This window comes from Anthonomus grandis, chromosome 4 (genome assembly GCF_022605725.1).
Source record: "Anthonomus grandis grandis chromosome 4, icAntGran1.3, whole genome shotgun sequence".
NCBI lineage: Eukaryota > Metazoa > Arthropoda > Insecta > Coleoptera > Curculionidae > Anthonomus > Anthonomus grandis.
The window spans coordinates 20688335-20716221 of record NC_065549.1 but is presented as its reverse complement, the minus strand read 5'-3'; the positions used below and the strand labels follow the sequence as shown (position 1 = coordinate 20716221).

The 27887-nt window shown below is 32.1% G+C and overlaps 1 protein-coding gene across 1 annotated transcript in view; it reads right to left on the bottom strand.

Moving 5' to 3' along the window:
* Nucleotides 1–27887, bottom strand: part of LOC126735702 (protein jagged-1b) — a 196801-nt gene that overhangs the window by 16594 nt on the left and 152320 nt on the right. The window contains exons 7-9 of the mRNA XM_050439771.1: nt 18839–19072; nt 7336–7659; nt 5502–5629 (exon numbers count right to left, since the gene is read on the bottom strand). Of these exons, the coding sequence (XP_050295728.1) occupies nt 5502–5629; nt 7336–7659; nt 18839–19072 (686 nt within the window). The remainder of the gene's footprint in view (nt 1–5501; nt 5630–7335; nt 7660–18838; nt 19073–27887) is intronic.

Here is a 27887-nt window from a genome sequence, read left to right as displayed (position 1 = left end):
AGTCTAATAAATTCAGTTTGGTAGATTTGGTAGATTATTTATAAGTGCATGATTATCAAATACTCCTTGGTTGATTATCAATATATACCTTGAACATACTATGTATATCCCACATTAATTTTTGAAAGGTTAAAACGGTTTTGTCTTTATAAGTCTCGCATAGCAAAATATTTGTTGTTAGAAGTAACTTCGGTTCAGATATGTGTGAGGAAGTATCAGTGAGCGATAAAATCAAAATTCCATAAACATAAGGAACTAGCATAAAGGAATGAATCACAATGCCTAGAGATAGGTGCTCCTGATGAGATCCTCCTGTCAATGATACTATGAGTTTTATACATTGTATTCCTATAAGGAAATCATATATCATAATATCCTATAAGGACAGTGAAAACTAATAGCTGGTTTAATGAAGCTCTAACTAACTGCATATTTACCTTATTCTAAGGCAATAATTTTGCATTGACCTGAAACTATTGTAAAATTCTAATCTGCGTAAGTCTGCTTCTCTCCAGGCTGTTAATATTTGTTTCTAAAGAATAATATTTGTTGCTAAGATCTCTTAAGTGCTATTTTCAGATTATATATTTGAAATCTTAAGCTGCTCCTTTAATACTAATAAGAGACTAGCTTAAGATTTTGTACTAATATTTAAGTTTTACGCGATCCAGTCATATATTATCTTTTTTTAAGCACTGAATTTTAAATTGGAGTTTTTAACGGTAGTCGGCCCAAGGGCAAGACTGTCGTTGGTGTTACTAATCCAAAAATTATCTAACGATGTTGTTCAAGTATTACAGACTTTTGCATTACTTGGTAAATTATTTCAGGAATATCTAAATCTTTTAGCGAATCTTGTAGTTTCTTTGGAATTAGTCCCATACATGAGAGAACAACGGGGATGACCTTCACTTTTTCAAAATTATATAACTCTTTTACTTATTATTATCGGCTTTAGTTCAACACTTAAACAATATGGGCGGTTTTCAGTAAGACAGTTTTTTTTGTTGAGTCTGTAAAATGGTGATTGCCCGGTATTTCTTTGACAGTTGAGTGTGTGTACTGTGAAATGAGCTTTAGTACTCCTATGACCACCAGCATAAAACTATTGTCTTCATGCTCTACATTTTGTCTTAATGCCGTAATCTACATATACTCCAGAGGAAGTGGCAACTGCGTTGTGACGTTCAATATATTCGTTCTTGGAAAGAATTGAGCAAGCTGAAATAACATGGTAAATAACCACACATTTTGTCTGACACAGTATACATTTTTGGTCTGAAAAAATCCTTATTACGATTTTTGTTTTGAGATAGTTAGTTGCGATCGCTTGTTCTTGCCATGCAGGGATAAGTGCTTCCGTCTCCACTTTTAGTTCTCCACGTTCAGGTATATGCTTTGTTAACACATTATTATTATTATTATACCACTACATCAAGTAAAATAAAAAGATGGAACCAATGCATATTGATATTTTCTTAGAACAAAAAACAGAAAAAAACTATTGAAACCATAAGAAATAGCATTGAACTTTGTAGTAGAAAAAATATGCGATTCGTTTTGATCAATCGATTTATTTCTTTCTAATATGTATTTATTGCTCTATTATATAGATTTTAATTAAAAGATATTAAAGAAAAACTCAAAGGACAATGGAAAGGGAAATGGAAGAAATTTCACTTAGGCAGGAATGGACTGGGAACGGTTAGGCTCCGTGCTATTATATTATATATAAACAATTTGGTATAAATTTAATTTTTTTTATTTAATGACTAGCACTGGCTCAGTGCTTATGTGCTTTTTCAAAAATGCATTTTTGTTCTTACCTTTGTTTTTCAGATTATTGAAGTTATTTCTGAATAAACTTTATAGCATCATAAACAGAACAAAAGGGACAGCAAGTTCCAATTTACATTACAGCCATTTAATTTGGCTGAAGAAAAAAAGGTGGATAACAAAACGCGCGTAGAAAGATATTAAGTGAAAGATATTAAAGATAATCAGGTGCGTTTATACTTGCACGCCGCTCTCGAGGCGAAACAATTTAAGCTACACTAATGTATACGCGGAGCAACACAGACTGCCCATGGCGACATTTAACCGCGTAATTGGCCACGGAACATGAAGTAACAAACAAAACAAATAAGCTTGGAAGCCGCTACTTGCGATATTCCCTTGATTGACAAACCGATTTTTTATTGGCAACTAGTAATTGGTTAATTTGTTCAACGCTTTATTAATAATTATTAGTGTAACTAACTGGTTTTGTATCACTTTGGTTTCATTTTTTTTTATCATAACCCAGACACACGTAATGGAGCACCCATCGTTTGCGAAGGTCAAATTTTGATTTTTATTTTGTCTAGCAATGTAAAAAACAAACAATAACAAATAGATAAACCATAAAAAAATTTATTGAAATATTTATTTAATATTAAAGATTTTTATTTTATTCTCTATCGTAAGTCTCTGTCTTTGCATTTAAACTTATTTTGCGTTAAGGAGATGGAGTTGATGAAACCATTTTTTGACCAAGTGTTAGCCGAGACTATAATATTATAACATAATTTTCAATAATTTAATGTTTTATGCTCAAAATAGCAGGTCTTCGTCGTTAGCTAGTCGCATTTTAAAGTCCCTCAATTAATCTTTGATACCCTTATTCCAGTCTCTAGACAATATCTTTCATCAGACTCATCAGATCAAATAACTTATTCACAATGTTTAAAAAATTGAGCGATGTGTGCTCTGCCAAAGTTTCACCTTATCTTATCATATTGTGGGATTAAAGTAGCCCGCGACCTATTCATATACACGTGGGTTTTATCCGATATTGCTGTAGTTGTGTTTGTAGAAATCTAGCTGTTAATAATCTTTGTCTCAAAGCAGAAATCTTGAAAGCGGTCCTGAGGCTCACGATTTCTATCTTGACCAGGATTTTTTGAATGTCGGCCTCCCAGATACATTAACGAGATTTTAAGCATACATAAAGCCGATTATTCTTCGATAATTGATATCCCTGAGGGTAAAAATATTGCTTGAGCACATTCGGCTGGGGTAAAACAATAGCTAGTCAGAAAATTTACAAGTAAAAAGATTTCGATAAAAACCAGTGTTAAAATATTGTTGTATTATGGTCATTCCAAAAATTCCAATATATTTTATTAAATTTAAATTTTTAAAAAAATGTACAACCTTTATCAAGGGGTGCGTTAAGTTTGCTGGTAAGCTTATATACTATTATAGCTTATATTACATAAGGTGATCTTCTTTTCAGCTTAATCAGGCTTTTTCGGAAGGCATCACTTAATCTGATGCAGCAACGCAACGTCATTGGATTAAAGAGATAATACTATAACCGAACTTGAATCCTGATGACTTACTTAACTTAAATCCAAACGACCTTAATATTGAGAGGTATAATTTAGTATTTGATGAATAATATTTTAATCAAAATGATCAGGTCTAAGTGCCTAAAAACTTGGATTTTACATATTCAATTCAACTTACACCCGTTTTACAATAAATTTTTTAGATATAAACTTATTTTAGCTAAAAAAGCCATTTGCACATAAAATTAAATTAAATTTTATAAATGGTATAATTCCTTTACAATTTAAAACATCAATTATCCTCCAATATCTGTAACAAAAAATTCTTTGAAAAAGCTCTTAATAAAAAAGTAAGATTACAAAATGATCTAACTGATCTAAACAATAAAATCCTGTCTCGCAATGAATTTGGTTTCACACCCGCACTCTCAAGCATAGATCTGACTATAAAGCATATATGTAGTCTGTGTCTGAATCTGGCAAAGGCGTTTAAAACCGCGCCTCATAAAAAATTACTGGATAATTTCATCCATATGGAATAGGAGGCTCGTCATTGAGAACTCATCTAGGTACATACATCAGCAAAAAAAAACAACATAAAAATGGGAATACCTCTGGGAACAATCTTGGCTCCTTAACTTTTCTTAGTTTAATTATGTTCTTAAACTTAAAGAACAATTAATTTATTATGCAGATGACACTAGATTAAAGATACAACACTATCAGAATCAAGAATCAAAAGGTTAAAAAATACAATTAAAATTTTAAGAAAAAACTGAAATACATCAATAAAACAGCAATTTAATATGCAGTATTTGAGTCTGTGCTTGACTAATCAAAGCGTCTCTGCAAAAATTAAATTATTGATTGCTTCCTGTGGACTATCCAACAGGAGTATGTATCAGCCACAATAGGTTCTTGTGAATTTATTGGTAAATTATTTCGAGTTAAAATGGTTCTGCATCTCCCATACTCAGGTATTATCCCATAAATATGCACTTTTGACAATATCTGTATTTTTTAAATACTTCAATATTTTTGTTTTGGAATATCACTATGATATTTGGATGTAAGCAGGTTTCTTTTCTTATCAAAAACAATATTTTGTGTATGTCAATCTCTATCTTTTTTTCTGTAGTACGGGAAGGGTGAAAGACTTGAAAGTGGGCAAATGATCGTTCTATTTAAGAAAAATCACTTATAAAAATTCGATGTAAGCTGAAGTTTACAATATAATTTGGGTAAAAACATAATCAACCTACTTTTTTTATTACCGATTTTTTGACTTGGTCTGACATTAATGACAAACCTAAGAAATACCAACAACGGATTCCGATTTTTATGTTGCCTTTACCTTTAAATTAAAATTATTAAGTAATCAGCACAGACAGCATAAGAAAACTTATGGAGCCTGCTTTAAGTGCTATCAAGTTGATTGACAAAGCGGTTTTCTTTTGCTGCCGGCTAATTATCCCTAATTATTTTGAATATATTGTCGGACAAATCATTAACAACGCATTTACATTAGTTTAATTGGATAACCACGGGTAATTGGGTTATAATTTATAGCAGTACAGATAGTCTTGTGATTTAAGACTGCTCTGATATTCAGAAAATATTTGTAGGCTTGTAGTTAATTAGAAGCGCATAATTATTAAATCCAAAGTATTTTATGAAAAGGTGATTATTATGAGGTTAAAATCATATGAAAGATATGGGAACTAACTAATATATTCTTATGATGGTTTGTTTGTATTTCTCACTAAAAAAATATTTCCTTTTATTTCATAATCACACCGTTACCAAATCAACCTTAATAAAGTGACTCCTCCTATGAAAAAAAATTCGTACAAAACGTTACCTACCAAACCCACCAATTTAAAGATAGCTTAATTACAAAAAGAGATACATCATGTTTTTGTTGGCCATAGACTTTTTTTGATTACTTTCATTACTACTTCGTGATCGGGTCGGTTCTTTATTCATTACCTCTTAATTATACCTGACCTGAATTTTTATACAACTATTTTAGAATCGTACAACCGATAATCTCATAAATTAGATGGATATTGCGACCTTTCATACGGCTTTTGAAGTAATAAGAATCAATATTTTGATTTCACGTTTAACAATGTCAAAGGCCTATCACCGGTATGTAAAAACACTTACTTCACATTCATGTCCCGTGATCCCTACTGGACATATGCACCTGTAGCCATTAACTTGGTCGACACATTCTCCACCGTTTTTGCAAGGATTCGACGCGCACTCATCTATGTCGGTATGGCAGTCCCTTCCTGTAATTAAATAAATAATATGTGAGGTTATGTTATAACTGATTAAAATGTTACCTTTAAAGATCAATTTTACTTATAGTGCGAAAAAGATACAAAAGGTTATTGATGCTCTGCTAGTTACCAACCCAATTATATAAAGCGTGTTTTGAGTTTGAGACTTAGGAAGTTATCCTAATAGAAAAATAAAGAAAAGTAGAAAATCAAAACATCTCTTTATTGGAAATGGATAGGAAAACATTAATAGGGACAACGATAAAGTTTAGCTATAGCACTACCGGCAAGAAAGTTTGTGACAGATAATTTTCAGTCGAAAAGAGCCTTATTAGAGGGAAAGAAGTGAAGATGGTGTAAAGAGAAAATTTAATTTTTAGGAGAAGAACATAACTAATGAGAATGGTGCCTAAGATGAGAGAAACAATAAAAAAGTTGAAAGGTGATGCAGAAAGCAAGAAATGTCTTAATAGAGAGTGTGCTAAAATAATAATATCGATGATTGTGGGCGGGTTGGATATGCAAACATTGAAATAATGTTTCGTTAATTGTTGTCATGAAAGTAAGCTTAATGGATCTGTTTGCTATATTATGTATATTGGACAGGAATGTAGGTATATCAAAATAATAGCTGATGGGTGATCAGAAGATATTAACCTCCACCTAACATAGAAACAAAAAAACTTAGAAACAAGAAACATAGAAACAAGAAAGTGTGGAACTGGAAAGTCTTATTGGTTTGTTAAATCCTAAAGTTTCTCTAATCTCTTTGTACATAATAATAATATTAAAAAACTTTGGAAAGAGATAAAAAAAACAACTAAAGAAGGATCCAGCCTTTTAGAAATAAAAGAAATATTATTTATTTATAGTTTTTAGGTGGCACACTTTCATCTTTAGGTATTTCCAGTCAGACGTTTTTCAGATTCCACATTCTACATCACCTAACGTTGACGTCTGACATTTACCAGTACCATTGAATACAGTTTCCTATATGCCTAGGTTTAAGAAAAAACGGACATTCACACACATTAAGATCAAACTCGGTATTTTATGGTAGACATTCTTATTCCACGCTTTGCACGAAGGCAAGGAAATTCAAATATGCTGTTGTAGAACGGAGAGCCGTAGCGCAGTTTGATTTAAATGATCTATTTTATTCAACTAGATCGGAGCGAGCTGTTCGATAGTCGTCCGCCTTGATGTAACGATCAGATGAATGTCCGATGTCTCCCTGAGGTATTCCGAGACTATTTTTATTTTGGTGCATATGTTTTAACCTCGATTTAAAAGATATGGTAATGGTATCTTTTTAAGATGCGAAAGATTGGCGCTGATACCGGGACAGATTCGATTTTTTTCTCGACGATTTTATAGGAAAGAATTTTAATTTTTGTTGATCTAATCAGAGTGCGCCCGATTTTATCCATCTAGTCCATAGATCAACACCTGCCTCTGTAAATAAAGGGAGCAAAATTTGACCTTTCAATTTAAATCGAGTTATTTCGACTTTCTTGATAACATGGAGCAACTCGCTCATTGAAGAACATATTTTTATTCTGAAAAAGGAATTATATTATTTTAATGTTTGGCCGCAAGAAGTTTGTAATCTTCTAAGAAATAGAAATTTAAAAATGAAAAATTAAGGAAAATAGAAAAACAAGATCTATATATCAATGATATATGCTAATTTTTTTACTTCCTATATTACTTACCTGTAAATCCAGGTTTACATGCACAATGATAATCATTAACCAAATCAATACAGGTAGCTCCATGTTGACATTGTCCCACGCAATCGTTGATATTCTGATCGCAATTTTTACCCATCCAACCTACCCGGCACTTACAGTCGTAATTTCCAATCAAGTTTTGGCAAGACACAGCGTTTATACAGGGGTTTTCGTTTTGACACTCGTCGGCATCAAATTGGCATAAATCACCTTCCCACGCGGAGGAACAATTGCATCTGAAGGAGTTCTCCAGATCAACGCATGTGCCACCGTTTTGGCATGGGGCTGATGCACATTCGTCAATATCTGAAACAAAATAAAGTTTATTGTACAAACTTTTGTAAAAAATCTACAAATAAGCGTAGTAATTTTATAAGTGTGATATTCAGCTTTAACATTAGCATGTCCCTGGAGACCTTGACAACAATATTTAAAATGTAATCAAGTAGAGTCACACTCATCTTGTTACCCTTATCGGCCTATTGGCGTTATTTAACTTTACCAATTATTTCTATTTTTAATTTAAAATCAATACCAAAGGTTCTACTTCTTCAGGATTAAATACGAGTAAATAGAAATTAGGCTCTTGACCGGATGCCTTAAAACTAAGATTTTTTTTTTAACTTTTTCAATAACCGACTAACTATTTACGGAGCGGATGTGGCACCGTGGACAAGTGTTCACGATGCGATCGTGTAGTCTCAGGTTCAAATCCTGGGATTGGCATAGTTGTTTGTGTCTTGCAAATCAACACTCGTGGGTCATAATTTATGTTAAATTGTAGGTCCATTATAAGCATTAATATTGTGTGGCCGTCGAAATACAACGCGAGTCCATTGTAATTGAGGAAGAAGAAGTTACGGAGGGGGTCTACTAAAATATAGAGTTCAGGATTCGGCGCAATGCAATAAAGAACGAGTTACTGCATGTTCAGCTGCAGAAGGTACGGGTGAAAGTTAAGGTTCGTTTTTTTACATCCGTCACCCAGTCAACAAGTGGTCGTTCTTTTCCTTTCCTATCATTCGGATTCCTTTCCTAAACCCTTTCCTACCCCTTGCCGTTGGATATAACGTGCCTTTAAGAAGTAAACTTAGTGAAAGTATCAAGCCCACGTTATCCTGCACCCAGTCAACACGTGGTCGTTCTTTCCTTTCCTATCCTTTGGAACCCTTTCCTGCCCTTTGCCAGTGGTTGCTGAACCTATTCACGCCGGTAGCCAGGCCGGATGATGCCGGATGGATCGTAGAGGAGGCGTCATCGTGCATTTCAGTATTAAAAATTGTAAAAATATCGATTCGGGGAACAGGGTACATATCCGACGGTTTTCCCGAATCTCCAAATCGTGCTGGCAGATTGCCTAGTAGCAGAGCCAATAAACTAGCAAGTCCAAGTCCAAAGTTAAGGTTATTAATAAAATTAATCTAATTCCCAGAATTTTATTTTTGTCTGGTCACCCGCCACCGCCTTCCCTCTACCCGCAGCTCTGGTCTTTTACCAACCTAACGATTTATCAATAACATGTTATTGCGCCACCCGTCGGAAAATTTCAAAAGCTGGAAGTCTAATATGGCTGCCGACTATGCCCTCTTAAAGCTGTTATGAATATATTTTGAAGCTAAAAACAAGATAACTGCAACTCTCAAGTAATTTAAAGGTTAGGTATATATATACTGAAATAAGAGGGTGTTCAATATGTTCTTAAAAATCCAAGAGATCGTATTCGTAGCGTCGAAGAATAATGTTTCTTAGTTGGCAGCACTAACTAGAAAGCTGTCAAAATTTCTTCCGTTAAGAATAAAAGTTTCATCTGTTACATAGTGCTATTTCGATTGTCCATTGAAGTTAACAATTTTTGGTTATTTATAACAATGGAGAAAAGTGAGTTTCAAGCGGTGATTAAATATTTTCATTTTAATGTTTTATACTGAAAGAAATCAAAGCTGAGTCAGATGCAGCTCATGGCACATCTTATCCTCTGTTCGCAACTGTTTACAATTGGATAAACGAGTGTAAACGTGCCTGTTCATCCATAAAAGAAGAACACCTTCGGGATGCCCCGATTGACTACAACTATCAAAAATATTGACAAAATTTTGGATATGGTTTTAAGTGATCGCTGAATTAAAATGCGCGAAATGTTGGAGCCATCGCCATACCGCAAGGTACAGTCACTTCAAATTTGCACAAAAAATTGTCTGTGAACAAAATTTTGCAAGAGGAGAGCCACGCTTGCTGACAAAGGAGAATAAGCACAATCTTTCATGATAATCCTGCGCAGTTTCTTTGAAAATTTGGAAAAAATGGCTTGGCGGATGACAACTGACTTCAAATTAAGACATTACAAAACATGAACAAACAAATGCTTGTTTTGCGAGATTTTCAAAAACAAATAATTTTTTGAAAGGCAAACGAAAAACAACGGCTGGAAAAGTGTATAGAGCTGAGATGAGATTTGTTTAACCTTTTTAAAGGCTTATTGAATGATCCTCGTACAACCTATTCCAGAATAGCTGACGAAATTACTTAATAATTACCATAGATGAATCTGCGGGGATGTTGGCGACTCATCATGTCGTAAAACTCGACATTTTTAAACAAGTCCTTTAGGATGATCATATTGAAAATCAAATTGAAAACTTTCATCTCACAAAAAGCCTACTATCAGATATTGTGAACACTTTAACAAAGGCAGTTTCTTATGTTTTAAATACTCCACCACTTTCCAGATCTGTAAATTATTTGCGAATTTTAAAAAACAATTGGACGAAATTTTTAAGACGTTTTATAAGATCATTAACAAAGAGAGGCATATATTGCTATTTATTTTCGACAGGCAAATCAGACAGATCATTACTAAATTTGTTGCATTTTTCCTTTTTGTAGATTTCCTACAAAAACGACAGGTTTAAAAGGCACAACTCTTTAATATAGGCGTAAGAAAACTTTCTTTTCAGGCAGTAGGAAAAACAGAGGTGGCTAAATACTTATTAAATAAAATTGACAAAAGCAGAGCAATAGAAATACACTCCTTAAGCAAAATATTTGAAATACCGTCTGAACCAAGTAAGCTCATCAGGAAGATGAGCTATAGTATATAATATACATTTCCGATGTAGAAATAACGAAAATATTACATGTACTACCATGTTTAATGTTATTAGCAACTTATAATATATACTTGCTTAAATTGGTTAAAACATATTCACTAAATTAATTAAAAAGCTCAGCTATATCTTGACTAGTGAATGTCACACTTTCCTTAGAATTAGTTTTCCTTGCTACGAGCAAACAATGAGTTTGACCGACCTTGGCTAGATTATTATTAATATACCACCAAAAGGAATATGGATCATGTTTCCAGTTTATATGATATCTGATATTATGAAAATAATTTAAAAAAAAACACCAAATTGTTGACCTAAATGCTAACCTATTATAATAGTTAAACATTTTCAACGGCACTCTCTGTACAACATAAACTAAGAATTTGTCAAAGCCATCGACCATATATAGAACCGGCAGAAGGTGGAAGGTATGCGGCCATATCGGAGGTCAAAGGTGGAGAAGATCATCATTTTGTCGTAATTAAGTTCCACGGCGATCGCAGCGCTCCCTGCATCTAATAGATATAATAACGGAGAGAGGTACCGAAGTAATTGTACGTTACTGATTTATACGGGCAAGGCGAGAGATGGAGAAGAACACGACGACAGTCTGAAAAACTACTTTGTCAGATAGGATCTTCTCGATTTTTTTCAACTAAATGGTTTTCATTATAAATATTAGAGTTAAGCTTGCATAGTACGCTACTAGTTTTTGATTTTTAAAATTAAATCAACAGAGATCAGTTAAATACATGGTATCTTCCCTACTTTATCTTATGAGGAAAGGATCGCAAAGTAAGAATGCGATGTACGTCCAAAGATGAAGAATAAAGATACAAAAGAATGCGCTGGTATGCCACTGCAGACCATATTTATCATTCAGAGACAACTTCATCTTTATATAATCTTCTTATTTCAATCGCAAAAGGCCGCTTTCAAAAATACCTGAAGCTGATTGATTTGTCGTGCCTACTTTGTTATAGAGGTTTTCGATTATTCTCTGTTCACTATTTGCTTCCTAACCAACCAGCAACTTACTGTACGTATTAAAACATCAATTCAATAGTAATTGATAGTCAACGATTTGTGATGGGTAATTAAGCCAAAGGGTTCATTAACGTTTACGAGAAATGACCAAGAGACTCTCATGAAAAAAGTCGCGTATACCATAGGATTTATCTGGCGGATCCGACGCGAATGTAAAAAGAAGACGCCGAGAGCATATAGGTTCTGATTTATGGAAGAAAAATGGCTTTCAGAATCCTACCGTGCATGACGCGAGGGAACTATGGGATATTTATATCGAGAAATTACTTAGCTGGCCGTATAGCTAATAAATATCGATGGTATAACAGTTGTCATGTGCATGAAGACTTTTCAATGGTGCATTAACAGTTTTTAGCCAGTTTATTATCTTTGATAGGGCTCTTCTTCTTCTTTCTAGATTGTTTTACTTTGTTAGATCACTGTTTTTCTGTCATTTTAAATGTCGTATAGTTTATTATACGATTTTTTATTAACTGATATAATATGATACAATGTATAAAATGTGAAAATATAAATTTACTATCGATATACGACAGTAGTTTAAATTTTGACAGAAGGTGTTGTGTCTATGAAACGTAGATTACGTAGATACATATTTTAGGCCTTTAAGACATCACCTGTGCTAATTGAAAGTAAGAACAATCATGCTTTAGTAAGGAAATTAATTCTTAATAATTTTTAAGAAAAAATTGGAAAAGTAAAAAAAAATAGTTTACCCCTTAAAATTTCCTGAAATAAAATCATTTTTTTAAGAAAAATCAATTATTATTTCAGTTAGTGATTACTACCACTCGGCAAGTAATTAATACACATTTTTGCTCAATATACACTTGTTTGAATTATTTGAAATCCAGCAAAATAATGCCATATCCTTTGTTGTAAGTTGTGGAGGAATACTCAAATATTCTGCAACTTCCATTCAGAAGAGCTATATCCAGGTAAGTCCATTTATCAGTTTTCCTGTCAAATAGTCGATATTGGAATCGGTTAAGTATCATGGGTCATAATATCAAGAAAATGTTTAAGCTTATAGATAAAAGCAATTTATATGGAATGGCTTCAGCATTTTGTATTAATTTGAGTAACGCTTAGTTTATCTTACCACATTACACACACACACATTAGTGAAGTGAAAATTGTGAATCGGGAGATAACATAGAAAAATGAATTTCTAACTATAGCGACACGTTTATAACCATAATCGTTAAAAACAATATGGCTCTCAAGGCAATTTCGAAACAAAACATCTTAATACGTTGAGAAAAACTTAAATAAAAATGTTTTTTCGTAGATGCAGTCAACTTAATTTTTGATATCAGTTATGACATTTTATATATCTTCGTTTTTCATTCAGTATTAACCAATTTTTGGCTACAAATTATTTTCACAGGATGGGGCTTAATTCAATCCTTGCTTGGAATAAATAGATCTACTAAATAGAAACTAGAATAATATTGTTAATTATAATACATATTGGACTTATATGGTAATCAAAAACTGTAATTTAAAACTAAAACTGAAGCTAAAAAATTAGCCGGGCAAGAGTTAACAAATTACCACCAAAAGAAGTTCCTATACTGGGCCACAGATGTGTTGTGGATACACGAGTAAATTCTCATATACTTGGTGGTCAGAGCATTCAGGAGCCTTAAGGTGATAAAAAAACTGATGAAAGACAGACGCGTTACATTAATTTGGTCTGATTCATTTATTGAAACTTAAATCTTTAATCAATAAAAAGTGTTTCTCCGAAGTTTTCTTATTAAAAAAATAAACCTCCAAATATTTTTTGGTAAATATATCGACTTTAATTAAACCCACGAAAATGGCACTGGGGCCCCTAAAAAATACCCAATAAAATTTGCCATCGGAGAGAACCCATTCTTTAATCCCGGCAAGGTATTTTAACAAGCACGAAAGCAGTCCTGTTCGGTACTCCAGAACCGATTTACGAAATGCCATTGCGGTACGAAGTTAAATAATTTCCAACCATTTATTAGCGCGAAGCATTTTAATCGCGAAATGACAAATAGGCACTAAGAATATCGTCGTTGTCGGTATGCGAAAACGGTAGCGATAATTTAATATTACAGTTTGGTGAGAAACAATTTATGCATATATGGAACTTAACAGCAAATAACTATAACTTTTCAACTTTGGAATCCTATAAGCTTTTAAACATTAAATTGAAAGCAAAGTCCCGTATATTCGAATCAGATGAATTTCATGAAGTAAATTATAGTCTAAATAACATTCCATGTTGTCTTTTGATATATATCTACATTTCTAGTATTGGATACTGACTTCTTGTATATTATATTTTTCCTTCAAAATCCTACTCTTTTATTAAAATGTTTTTTTGTCCAAATATGCATTTTTTTAGTTATTTCCCTAAAATTGTATGATTAAGTTAAGAACTAATATGTATTTCTTTTAACTGAGTAGTCTCCAGTAGTAAGTATTGACGAAAAGATAATCCTAATTAGACAGTAGCCAAGTGAGAGTGTGAGAACGTAACTATAATATTGTTAACTTTAAGTCCAAATCCTGATGAGCCAGAGCATAAAGTAAAGGAGATGCTCATCTAGTCTAGAGAAGAATGCCCAACAGATTCAACAATCACTGACAAAAAGGAAAATTATATGGCATCCCTTGCGCCACTCCAGAAGTCACGCTGGTCTCTCTTGATATAGCAATTACCACTAATGGTGTAAATACTATCAAGATGAGTAATTAGTTGATGAAAAATGTATTTGCAAAAAACAAGTTCATATCGATTCGGTTCGATTTATTTGGGAAATAAGTCAAGTGACCGTCAAACGAGATCTATAAACTAGATATTGAAGAATTTTATGTTAATATAGACTAAAACTTAAATATGCAGGATGCCACGATACAGGGGCTGGTAGTATTATAGTATAAATAATTAGTTAGTTCGAATTATTTTGTATAAAAAATTATATTTTTATATAAAACATTCGTTCTCACAATTCCATAAAATTCGTAACTTTCAAAACATCTATAGCGGTATGTAGGTTAACAAGAAAATGCAAATGAAAGTGGGGTAGTCGTCAATCCCCGTATGTAAATGTCCGATATCAACCTACCTCGTGAATTATTTAAACACGGAAGGTGTGGAGACTATTCCCAAGCAAAGGAAGAAACAGTATATGCAAATCGTTTCGCGTACCATATGCAGATTTCAGTTGAAATGTCCCCGATGAAGACATTAAGAAATGTTTTTGATACCTTTTCCGCGGGGAGATATCGTGTGGCAGTCAGCCATGCATCAACGAAAGTCTTGCATGTGTTAAATCTGAATCACGATTGCGTCCCATTTGAGAAAATCCAATGCACGGAGCTCCATAAACTTCTCGAAGTGTATGGAGAATGATATTTTGTCTCTGGGCTGTTTCAATCAACTTATGTTTAAAGCAGATATTGGATAATACAGAAAAATTCATTTGTTAGCCCAGTCACATTACAAAATCAATAATAATATTAGTAACCTTGGTTTACTTAGATTTCATTATACAAAGCCGTTCAACTGAACTTTATAAATAAATTGCCACAGGCCACCGATATATTTATTTATGACCAAAAATTGCTTCCAAAAAAAGCCTAAAACACCATAATTACTTAAAATGGTCGATTTAAAATAACACCAGGCTCTTAAATTCTCTCAAAGTTCTTAATGGCGTCTTGGCATTACCAGATGAACGAAAGAAACGTAAATGATCTTTTGATTATATAGACAAACCTCAGGGCCCAAGCGACTGGAAATAAATCTATCAACTTGAGTGTGAAGTAGCTGCTACCTTCGTAGTACAATTATTTTGTAATCTTCGTTGCTAGTTCCACTTCAGAAGTAATTTACGGTAAAATACTTTAGGGTATTAAAGATATTTAACAGCTTAGGCATAATTTATAGCTTATTAGAAATGTGTCTTGTAGGATTTATAAAGTTTAACATATGATCTTTTTTTCGGTTTTTCGTTATATATTGACTATACTATAGTATATATTGAATAAGAATAACGTACTTTTTTATCGTTTCCCTTTTTTAAGGAGAAATTTTACATTAAATTTTTTTAAATTTTAAATTAATAAATGCAAAGCTTAAAAAATATTTAGACATAGATTGATTTAACAGATTTCTTTCAACAGTTTAGTTTCAAAACAAAGATTATGCACATTCAATGGGAAAGTTATCAACTTAATTCCATGACCTTGTAGTTTTCCAAAGTTTTTGAATATGGTTTTTTTGAAGGACTCTCATTGTTATGATCAGTAGAAAGATATAAAATAAGCTAATAAATGAACGTCTGAATAGTTTCCAGGTAGAATCAGTCCACAAACTGAATCCACAGTCTTTATGACGAATTGTTTCAGCAGAGCTTCCTCTATGTCGATTATGCTATATTGTTGAAAAAGCCTGCGTGATTCATTATTGCTTAAAGCTCTCCCACTGTATATAATAAAAAAGTAATTCTTCATGACATCTTCTTAAAAGTACAATTCTAATTGGCCACTGTGATATCGCTTGGTTTTATATCTGATATACATCATCGTTTTCTCTAATCTTCTAGAATGGAAGTGGTGAAACCTGTGCCTCTAGGTGTACGTTAGCTCCTCTGCTCTTTAATATATTATTTATTGATGTGAATTTTTTGTATATGACTTTAGTGATTGCTTGAAATTGCAGAATGACATTAATTCTCTATTAAAATGGAGCACAACTAATGATCTGAACCTAAATATAATTCAGATCAAGTTCTGGCTAGCAAAAAAAAAAAAAGAATTTAATTTTTAAAAGGATGACAAATTTAAAGAGTACATGTATATTAAAGTAGTATTTAGTAATACATGTACATAGTACATTAAAGAAAGTAGACAACAATCTGTTCCTGAGTGGTATTTTAATTCTTGGTACTTAATACTATCTTGCAGTTTTGTTTTTTTCTATAATTAAATAGACTAGTAACTGTGGTGTCTAATGTACTGGCAACTTCATATGCTCATAATGCACTGTTGTATTTCCTGATCGGCAAGATTTTCTTAATAAGTTAAGACAATATATACTTTCAGTCCGGTGCAAATAATAAATTATATTTCGACAAAAAGAGGCAGGTTGTAAATGAGGAGTCGATTGTGTTTCGTTAGCGTAATATATGATCAGTTATCAAAAGTACCCGAAAAAATTATGGAACCTATTTGAATTGAGTCGTTTATAGACATTTGTGTTAGATGTGGCTTAGTTATTCATACATATTATATTATTTATAATCGTAGTATTAAGGAGATAGTTTCTGTAATGCTTCAGGATTTTATTAATAATTCTAACTTTAAATATTTTTAACTTTTAATTTAATAATTAAAGAAATATAATAAATAAACATTGATATTTATTTTCCTTAAAAAAAGAGATACTCAAATTACGATATCTCCTTCCCAAACTTTAGATTAATTTTTAACTTAATAACCAATACTATCAATTAAACCATTAAAAATATCGACATTAATCGATCAAGAAAGTTTGATGACCTGTATTGGGAGGCCCGCCATGGTTTAATAAATGATTCGGTAGATACCGACAGATAATAACGGGCTTACCAAGACGTAGGCGTTAATTTTAATTAAAAAACGTATAACTTTCAATTAAAAAACCTACTATAGAATCTACCCGGGTACAAGAGAAATTATACATATATATATTGTTTTTTTAGTTTTTAAAGATCTAATGAATAAAAAAATACAATTAATGGTCTTGAAAAAATTTTTTTTTCATCGAGATAAATTATAAACATATTTACACTAGTATAGTGAACTCAAATTCCAAAGTTGTTATGATGGGATACATATGGGCACGCCCTGTCGGTCGAACTATATACTCCGGGACCTGTTATTTTCGACGAAACGAAATTAATTGAGTTCTGTTGTAAAAGGTGAAACAACTTGCAGATATAATGAATCCTTCTTCAGTAAATGGTAGTTGTCTACCGTTTTTTAAATTATCATTTATTAAATTATCTTGTTTTTCGGACCCCTCGGACGGCACTAAAACGTATAATTTGAGCGAATTTTAAAACGATAGCGAATATCTTTTAGACCGAATGGGTTACTTTGGACTTCTGCGAATGCATTTGGATCAATTTTTCCATATTAGTGTTAGATTCTAATTTCTAATACGTTTTTATCTTAAATATATTAATTTTATAGGAGATCAGGCAATAAAGAACTGTTTTAATTACAATTAATTTAAATTCTCTCCCAAATTCCCGAGCAGTAGTTATAATATAGTTGTAATCAATACGAAGTAAGTTTTTTATGGAATATACGAAAGAATATACCATCACACAATCTGACAAATAAGTCTTGCTCACAATTCTACCTAGAAAAGTTACTATACTCTATATAAGTAACTATACAACTGGAATAGCCAAGTCTTATTTATACCAAGGCATTTATTCTAAATTCTACAAAGAACACCATTAGAAGACTAAGTAGAGATAACCTGAAAGTCCTAATGGTAAGAATAAATTATAAATCCATGAATGAGCTGACTATATTCCTAAAGATCAAGAATCCCTAATACAATAGAGATTTTTATAACTTCACTAGATAAACACCCAAACACCTCTCAATCTCTTAAATATCTGTTTTCAATAAAAGTTTATTTTACAAGCGTTTTTCGAAAATGTTGAAAGAATTTCTTAGAATTACTTTTAAATACATGATCATCATATCCTATTTAATTATGCTTAAAATGACGTACTTTTCAATATTTCTAAAAAATAATGATATTGTTATAGAAATTTGTAAGTTCAGGTTAAATGTTTACGTAATTTTAATAATTGCATTACATGATACGAATTTTAAACTTGAAAAAAATTCAATTTTAATTGTAATTTAATTTCAATTTTAAAAATTTCATTTTTCAATTCAACTTTAGTTGAATCGTATGTCGGTATCGACTGTCCTAATTAAACTATCTAAAATATATATTTCTCATTTTTTCAATTTATTCCTCAAATAAAAGCTATTTTTGTTCAATATTTCGTTAATATAATATGTTTTTATGTTTTATCTGGTGTTGCTTAAATTTTTTAATTTGTAAATTAAATTAAGTTTTACAGTATGTACTTACATGTATGAAGTAGTTTTATTGACCTAATGCAAAAAAAGACTTTCATGATATGATGATTGTTTTTCCTAATTCTTGGAGACTTATGGTTCCTCTGATGCAGAGGTATCAGTTAAAAAAAACATCTTTTTTCATATTACTAAATTAAACAACGATTGAAGTACAATATAGAATACAATACAATACTTACCAATTTCACAAATCGCCCCTGTCCACCCAGCATTGCATTCACAACTAAAAGAACCTCCTGTTTCCATACAAGTTCCTCCATGGAGACAAGGCGCAGGGGCACAAGGGTTATCAACCACCTCACAGTTAACTCCTGAAAACCCCTCTGGACAGGTGCATAAATAGTTATCTGGAGCGGTATTTTCACAGGTGCCACCATTTAGACATGGTTCGTGAGTGCCACAATAGTTTAAATCTGAAAAAAAAACATTTAATTAAATTCAAAATTTATTATTTGATTGCTTGTAGTAAGAATCTTGGAGCTATGGCTTGTAATGACTGCGGATGCAGTAGATAAAACCTTAGATAGAATGGTAAATAGTAGAACATCAAGACATTAGATTTAAGTAAACCAATTATTCCAGCAGTATAGGAAAACAGTGTTACTGCCCGAAAAGTTGTTACGATTTATGACTTCATGACAGAAGATAGATCAAAATAATAATAGAGGTGAAACAACTGAAGAAGTAAGCGTGTGAACAAGAATTAGACAAGATCTACCTCTTCAAAATAATAATTGACTGGATACTTGGTATCTTAGATATGGATTCTTCTGGATAAAGACAACGGAAATGAAGATGTTTAAGAACTATTAGAGGAACCTCCCTCATAGATAGAAACCAAAACACTCTCACAGGAATAACAAAATAAGATGTTTAAGATGTACTGCGATGGACGAGATCACGACCTTGACAATCGATGTCCAGTGAACCAAAGCAATTAACCATTAGATTTAGGCATCTTTGACGGAACTTCTTCTTTTTGGGCTACTGATCATAAAATGTATCTATTTAGCTACCGATTTAAATTTTAATGTATTCACATATAGCCAAGTAGCATTCGGTTTCTTCATTGAAAAATATACATAAGTCTGGTCACACTTAATAAAGTAAATATATTTCACCCAATAAAAAATAAATCCTAGCCTAAAGACTAAATCATTCAACTCCCTTAATCCTCACTGATAGCAAGACAAATAACCGAGAGCCTCTAAATCGGCTTACTGTCGACCCTAATTTATTCTGACCCATCTGACACATCGATGCTTCATTTTTTTTACATGGGGTGCCCTTCGTAATAATTTAATCTATTGTCATGGGACACTTGCTACCGACCCATGGGTCATTTAATAGCGGGTGCTTACGACAAGAACAAACTATATTTTTAAGGATGTTTTTTTAGAACATTTGGTTACGCATTTGTTTTTTAGAGATTGTAGTATTGTGTATATGGATTTCTATAAGTAGTTAAAATCTTAAGTAATTAAAAAAAATCGGTTTAAATTTAAGAAGATAGGTTCAGGTAGTTTAAGGGAACACCTTGACGATTTGTATATTTAAGAAAGTCACTGCTGCTAATTGGAAAGATTACCTTCATGACGAAGGTGTCAAAAAAGGGTATTATTATAATTATTTGGAGCCAAATCCCCTTATGCACGGTGATTATCCCTTATTAGTGCGGTCTTCATCTTGCTCATTTAATTTTCGATTTTGGCGCATCATATTTTTAAATTAATGAGGACTGATTTGATTAAAGGTCTGGTCTGTAAAGAAGCAAGGGCCGCTTCACTTCAAAGTCTACCGTGCTTTCCCATGAATACTTTTATTAATATTATAACTATACGCTAGATAATAGCGAGTTTGCTAGCTTCCTATAGCATAGGTAATTTAATGCATGGTACGTGAAATATTTTTAAAATTCCATCATTCTTGCGTGGTAAGTAATTAGCTTCGAAGTACCTCGGGAACGTAGTAATGCCGCATATTAATCATCGCAGGTTAAATCAACTATGTTAAAATACGGTTGAAAAATACTGGTGAATTATAAAATATTTACTGGTTTTAAACATATTAAATTTTATTTGAAGTATACTAATAAATGGCAAGATTTGTTGGGCACCTAATATAACAAAACAAGGACGCAACATATTTGGTAAAAAATACTAAATAACGTTGTCTATATACATAGAAAATGTCACAGCACGAGATTTATATCTATAGAATATGATAAATATATTTATAGAATAAATGAATGTAAGTAGATTTGGTCAACTTATCTACTTACTTAAAACCTTGAAAAGTTAATTTCTCTTATCCTTAATAATCGATTCTCATGACGACAATTACTTTAATTTAAAGCAGATAATATTTTAATCCTTCAGTATGGTAGTGCTATCTCAATTACCCCGCCATCTGTGGCCATAAAACACCTACACCTATATTTTGTAAATTTAAGTATTGTGATACTTACTTTTTTCTGGCGGTGAAAAACCGTTAAGGAACTAATCCTACTTACGTTTGGATGTAAAGCGTAACTGTAAGATTTTATTGTTACGTTTTTCCATTTGAATCTAATACCAAATCTGCTGTAGCTATTGCTTTAAATGCAAGAAGATTAAATTATCGTTTAAGTTTTACGAGCCTTCCATACTAGAAGGTATGGAAGGACATTCTTTCTTATACCTTTTCATGCCCTTAATAATCGTTCTTCTTTCTGGTTCTCTTTTATTGCATCTAATAGAAGCAAATGCAGTAGTATCTATCAATATGTATATTGCTTATTTATTACTGATCTAAGCCTTTATCGATATGGTGGAATGTATATATCCAGAACTAGTGTAGATAACGAATAGTGTCGGGTAAAAGTAATTTACTCAATGCTTTTTAATTTAACGGAGGCATACGTTTTTATATACATAAACCCATGAAAGTATGATCTTGCCAATATTCATTTTATTATAATCTCGCCTGTCTAGCACATTTTTTTTCTATTATTCAGCAGATTGTCCCACTACTTGCATTTCAACTTAGCTTTACTTAAGGCCACTAAACATTAAGATACTTTTATTTGAAGTAAATAACTTGCGCTAGTTAAAGTTTATGACTGAATAAATAAATATACTCGTCAACAATAACCGTCTAGATCAATAGTAGACGAAAATCGATTAGAATATTCCATGGGCGTAAATACTCCAAAAATAATCCAGACTTTTGCGGATAAAAAAAATATCTGGAGGTTGGGTGCCGAACTTGCTAACAGCTGAGAACTTATTTTGGTATGCATGCATTGTAACAATAAATGAATTCCTGCGCATATTAGTTACTGTAAATGAAACATGAATTTACCACTCCACCGAAAGAACAATCAAAGCAGTGGATTTTTAAATTGCGAACGGGCTCCAAAAAAGCAAAGACAACATCTGCTGGACACGCTGTATTTTAGAAAAAACGTGGTATTATCTTCATTGATTGACTATTTGGAAAATTTATAGATGATCGGTAAAAAAAACTAAAGAGAAATGGGAAAATCGTCTCCATTTGAAGGAAAAAATCCTTTTTCTCCAGAAGAATGTACGACTGCATACGTACAGTTTCAATTGCTGAAACTGAGGAATTAAAGTTTGAATTCATAGACCATCCATCGTATTCACCAGGTCTGGTCCCGATTGCTTCATCCTTATTTCCAAATTTAAAAAAAAAACGGCTTCGCGGTATAATGGATTACGTAATCGTTTAGAAGTTGGAGAGATCTGTCAAATTTAATAAAAAAGAAATAGATTTTGTTGGAAAAAAATATCCATACATTTTGTTTTTCTAGGTTTTTCTAAACATAAATTCACCTGATTTCGTGTTCTATGAAATATTCAGACGTGCAACGACAATGTAAGTTTTTAGAAAAGCAAACAAATAAGATCATTTGCTGAATGAAAAACAAAGAGAAGCTGTAATAACATCAAGGCAGAAGCTTTAGGATATTCGAATATATGCGAAACTGTCGACCAAGCAGGTCAAAAGAAACTTATCATTTGATCTTAAAATTCTGCAGTTATGAATTTTTCCATTTTGTCTTGTTTGAAATTTAACTTATAATATTTCTTATAGGTATAATTTTCTAATAATCAAACTCATGGGACTATACCTAAACTAATACTGCAAAGAAATTATTATTATTATTAAAAATCATTATGCTACTGAAAGGGAATAATTCTAATAACCAATTTGCTTAAATATCAGTAGAAATTATTAGCTGCTCTGGATTGATAGTAGATATTTCTCCAAGGCATTTGACATAATAAGTAACGCAATTTTACGATACCTTGTACTTTGGTAGTTTCTCCAAAGCTTTCTTCTCCCCTTGGCATACTACTTACTAATTTTAGCACCGCCGTTGATTTACCATTGAGAGACTTATATACTAGAGTTCAAATTAACATTAATTATAAATATTAATGTATAATTAACAAATGGTTTAGCAGCCTACACGTTCATATACCTCCAAGCGTGATTTAAACTTTAAAAGAATTTCAGCTAAAAGGTACTAAACAAAAGATATTAAAACAAAACTGGAAGTAAAATCCATTGACACAGATACACGTTGTTATTAACCGAAGAATGCACCAGACGCATCAACGTAAAACCGACATAAACGTGCCATATCATCTCGAAACTGAATAAATCGCTGAATAAGCATCAAATTACTTGGTAAATTACATTACTTTCGAGTCGTTTGGTGCTTTTTACTCGCCGCGAGATGGACAAGCGACAAAAACTAATAAACACGAAATCGGGTGTGAAAATGACGGGATTATGGTCGAAGGAGCAAAAAAATAAAGACAAGGTTTTAAGATTTACCAAGAAAAAGCGGTGAAACGGATCGATTTAAATGTGGTGTGTATTGTATAGTCTTGGTTTATACAGTTGCTTTGAAAAGAACGTGAACAATATTACTTCAGATACGTGAGGCTTTTCTAAGTTCTAAGAATAATCAATCACTAGCTCTAATCTATAATATATTGGTCCTGTTATATAAAAGCAATTGTTATAAAATAAAAGCCCATATCTATAATATACATACATAAAAATCTATGTACCATAACTAACGTCTTTATTTTACACAAAACTAAAACGCGGGAGTATAACAGATGCGTTTATTCATGATACACTTGCCACTTTGAGTGTCCTAAACCCCATACACTAAACTAAAAAAAACATAAAAAAATACCTTTGGGGTTTCATTGGAGGGTCATTGGCTATTATTCTTATATTGTCGAAAAAAGTAGAGCAAAAGCAAATAGGGTGAAGAGAGATTTTGCCATAGGGGTTGAGCTTATTATGCATTGGTTCAGGCCAGAACAGTAGAGTTGAATGTATTAAAAGTAAACTTGTTTTTTGGTTCTTTTTGGAAGCTGAAAAATGTTTTAAAGAAATCGAGAGTTAATCAGATTGTATCCATGAAGAACAATAGTCAACAGTGACACAGTTCTGTTTAGCTATTTTCAGGTTTTTAAAGTATGTCTGTAATAAAATCCTTTCGTATTCATATTGATTAGGCATGTTATTTTTCTCCGTTAGTTCCTAATTACAAAATTTTATTTCTTTTTGGAAATTTAAAAGTTTCTTCAATAGTTGACATTATTCTATAAAAGATGATGTACGAGGGTTAATCCTAATTTTCCGGTTATTAGGAAAACTAACCATTAGTGACCATGTTGTGTTCGGCCCTTCTCATTACTGAAGGTTTTGTTTGTATATGGTAAAATGAATAATATGATAGTTTATATATAATAATAGGGATAAAATACTATCTAAATACTACTAAAATTCTTGATAATAAAAAGTGATCTGTCCAATGTTCATGCCCTTAGTTATTTTTATAATAAATTCATACTGACATTTTTTTAACATATTTAAAAAAAAATGTAATTTTTATGTAATTATTTACAAAATAATTACAAAATTTAACAGACGGTCATAGTAGTAGGCCTTCTTCTGTTCTTTAATATATTTTTTACTCACCCCATAAAACACATCCATAGAATGGTGTCACGGCTCGGTGACCGATCACAATACTACACTTGATCATGTGACTATGATAGGCCCCTTTGATTAAAAATATAATAGGCTTTGATACTCTCCATATCAGAATGATTAACTAACCCTTTACGCCGTTTTTTTTGGTCATGTACTCAAACATGTGCGAGAAAAGGGTGTGATAATTTATTTATTGATGTGGGTGAGCATAGACAAGTGAATTAAAAGAGTATGTACTTAAAAACAAAAGATCATTTTGTTTTAAACTATATATATTATTTCTTTTTAGTACTTACAAATGAATCCTTTTATGAGAAATTATATTTAAATATATTTGCTCTAATCTATCGCTTTTACAAATAATTCTATTGTGTTATAACGTTAATTCCGGAGGCGTCAATGTCGCATATCTAGCACCTTTTGCCCTCTTATGGTATAATTTTCTATGTAAGGTATCTACCGCGGTATATTAGCAAATGATTACCATAAAATCGTAGTATTAAAATTAAAATAGAATGCTCATTTCCCTTTCCTGGCTATTTCGCTCCTCGTATTTTCTGCAACACGCACTTCTCTACATACATTTTCATAAAATATAAATTCTTTGGTTGCTCATCGAGTATGTAAATGCAGATATAATTATTGTAGTTTGCCTTCATTGGTTTATTAAAGCAGGATATATCTATGATTTATAAAAATTAACTTTAACAGTAACTTGAAATGAGGCATAATGCTCGTACGTCTTCTATGTTTCGTATTTTCGTTTTTCGCTTCGTTAGTTTCATTTTTCTTTTCTTTAACTGCATCTCAGATGAATAATTGTTAGCTGCGACATACAGCTCTTATGTCATCTTCAATAATTCTTGCTTTAATTAACCTTGGATATTCATTTCTAATTTCTTTCCTACTCACTGATTCTATGTTAGTTATTATTCTGTATAACCTCAACATAACCTAGAATTATCAACCGAACCTCTATATCTGAGCCACTCTCACGAATAATTTTTTAGCTTTCTCGGGTGTATGTTATAATGTTATTATATAATAAATTAGGGAAACTTATAAGTTGTAACTGGGATAAGGACACTATTTATTTCAAAATATGTTGTCTCTCAGAAAATCTCCATCAATCAATGCTTACTATCACGTCATTGATTTGGATAATATAGGTATTCGACAATATTTTGTATACAAACAAATCTCGACTGATCCATGAAGATCTTGGTAAGAGGAAGTAACATTCAAGTTAAAGCTTTTAATAACTTTAAGATGTATGTATTTATTTCTTTCTATATTATATTAACGGTAGCTCTTATGGTTACTACCACCTTATAGCTAATATTATACAGTCGAAAGGATTCTGAAATATTGATTCAAAATAGACCAACTCCAGTACAGCTGGTTAGTTAAGCATATTTAAATAAAAACGATTGAAACTGAAGATAAAAAATTTCTTTGGTTTCATAGAACCTAACTATTATATGATTAACAAAAGAAAAGTTAATATAAAAGGCTCATGGATTAGTAAGCATAGCTTTTTCCGGGCTGCTACCCGAACGTTACGAACTTTTGTTGCTTAGTCTGATAAAATATAAACATAATGAAAATAGTCATAATAAATTTATATGCATCTGTTTCTGGATGGTTGGTGGTATGCAACGTATCCTTACATTATATGATAAATATACTGCAAATGCATAATGTTCTTGCAATGAGGGATCTAACATAGACAACATCGCTCTACAGCAGAACATTAATAATAATTTTTGAATTTATTATAATTGTGTGTTGAAAAAAAAATTAAAAGTAAAAAAACCGATTGGGTATATGTAAAAGCTGGTTCCAGTCATTTATAGGAAACGTCCGCGTAAATGGTACGCAGATAGTTTAAAATCAAAAACATGGGAAATAGTCGAAGTAACTAGTTACTCATATGGTATTAGTGGTTGAAAGATCTGTTCAAGAGAAACTTTTTAAGTTAGGGAAAAAAACAATATTATTTGTATAAGCGGGGAAAGTACTAACGAAATCTGATGGGAAGAAAGGGCTTAGTAAGCAAAGCTCTCAGTTCGTAGCCTCAGAACCTTTTTACGGCATGGGTAAGTATATATACCATTGAGCTTAAGAAAAAGGAAGAAAATTTCAGAGAATGCACCTGGGAGGATCTCCTAGGGTTGTGGACTGTCCAACATATTTCTTAGAATCATCAACGGCGAAAAGGTCTAAAGTTTAAGTAAAACTGACCTTAACAAATACCACAGAAAATTCGAAATACTGGATCTCGAGGTAGGAGGAAGAACCTCTAGAGGAACACCTACTTGCATGCTGAGTACTAAGAGTTCTACCATACATACGTTCTCGGCGATTATGGCATTCAGAAGGACATAAACCATCTCTAAAACCCTTACAACTATTAGGCATATGATTGGACAATGATTTAAGACTAGCATTTAGTATTGGCCGAGAGAATACTAGTCGTAGTAGAGTGATTTCACCTCGTTCTAATCTAATCTAAGTTACAGTATATCTATACTGTAAATTATTATTTCGGCGAGGGTCATGGTAAGCTAAAGACTAATAGATTATATAAAAGAAGTTGACCTTTTTAATTATAATAATCTCTAAAATCTTTCAAAATAGTATAATACTCTTATTATTTATAATAAAAACTCGAAATCATATACATACTCTCATACCTCTCATATTATATAAACGCTATTTTCACGACAGCCATTAGACAGGCCGAGCAACAAATCGTTACAGTAAAGTTAATAAGGAATCTTCAAGTTATAACGGTTGTGCTGGATGTGGAAGAAAAGACGCGAATTCGTGAAAAGCACCGCCCAACCAGTACGGTTGCAAAATGAAGTGCATAGATCGTTTTTTTCGAAACGCCCTGTTGATCAGCGCCGCGCTATCATCTACCAACATGCCATGCACACCGAGTAGAAAACGTTCGTGAACTTTAATTATTAATTGTAATTATTATTATACAACCGGAGCTTTTTTACTATGATTTATTCCTGGGAGAGCTATGGCTGGTACATCATGGTATTTAAACTTAGACGTTTAAGTTCAAGTAAGATCGGCTATATATAATTTATTATACTTATGATCATTTAGCATAAGGAGATGTATTATTGTTTTTTGTCTAATCATCTAAGCAAACAAAGATACGATTAAATTAAAATCGATAACTTA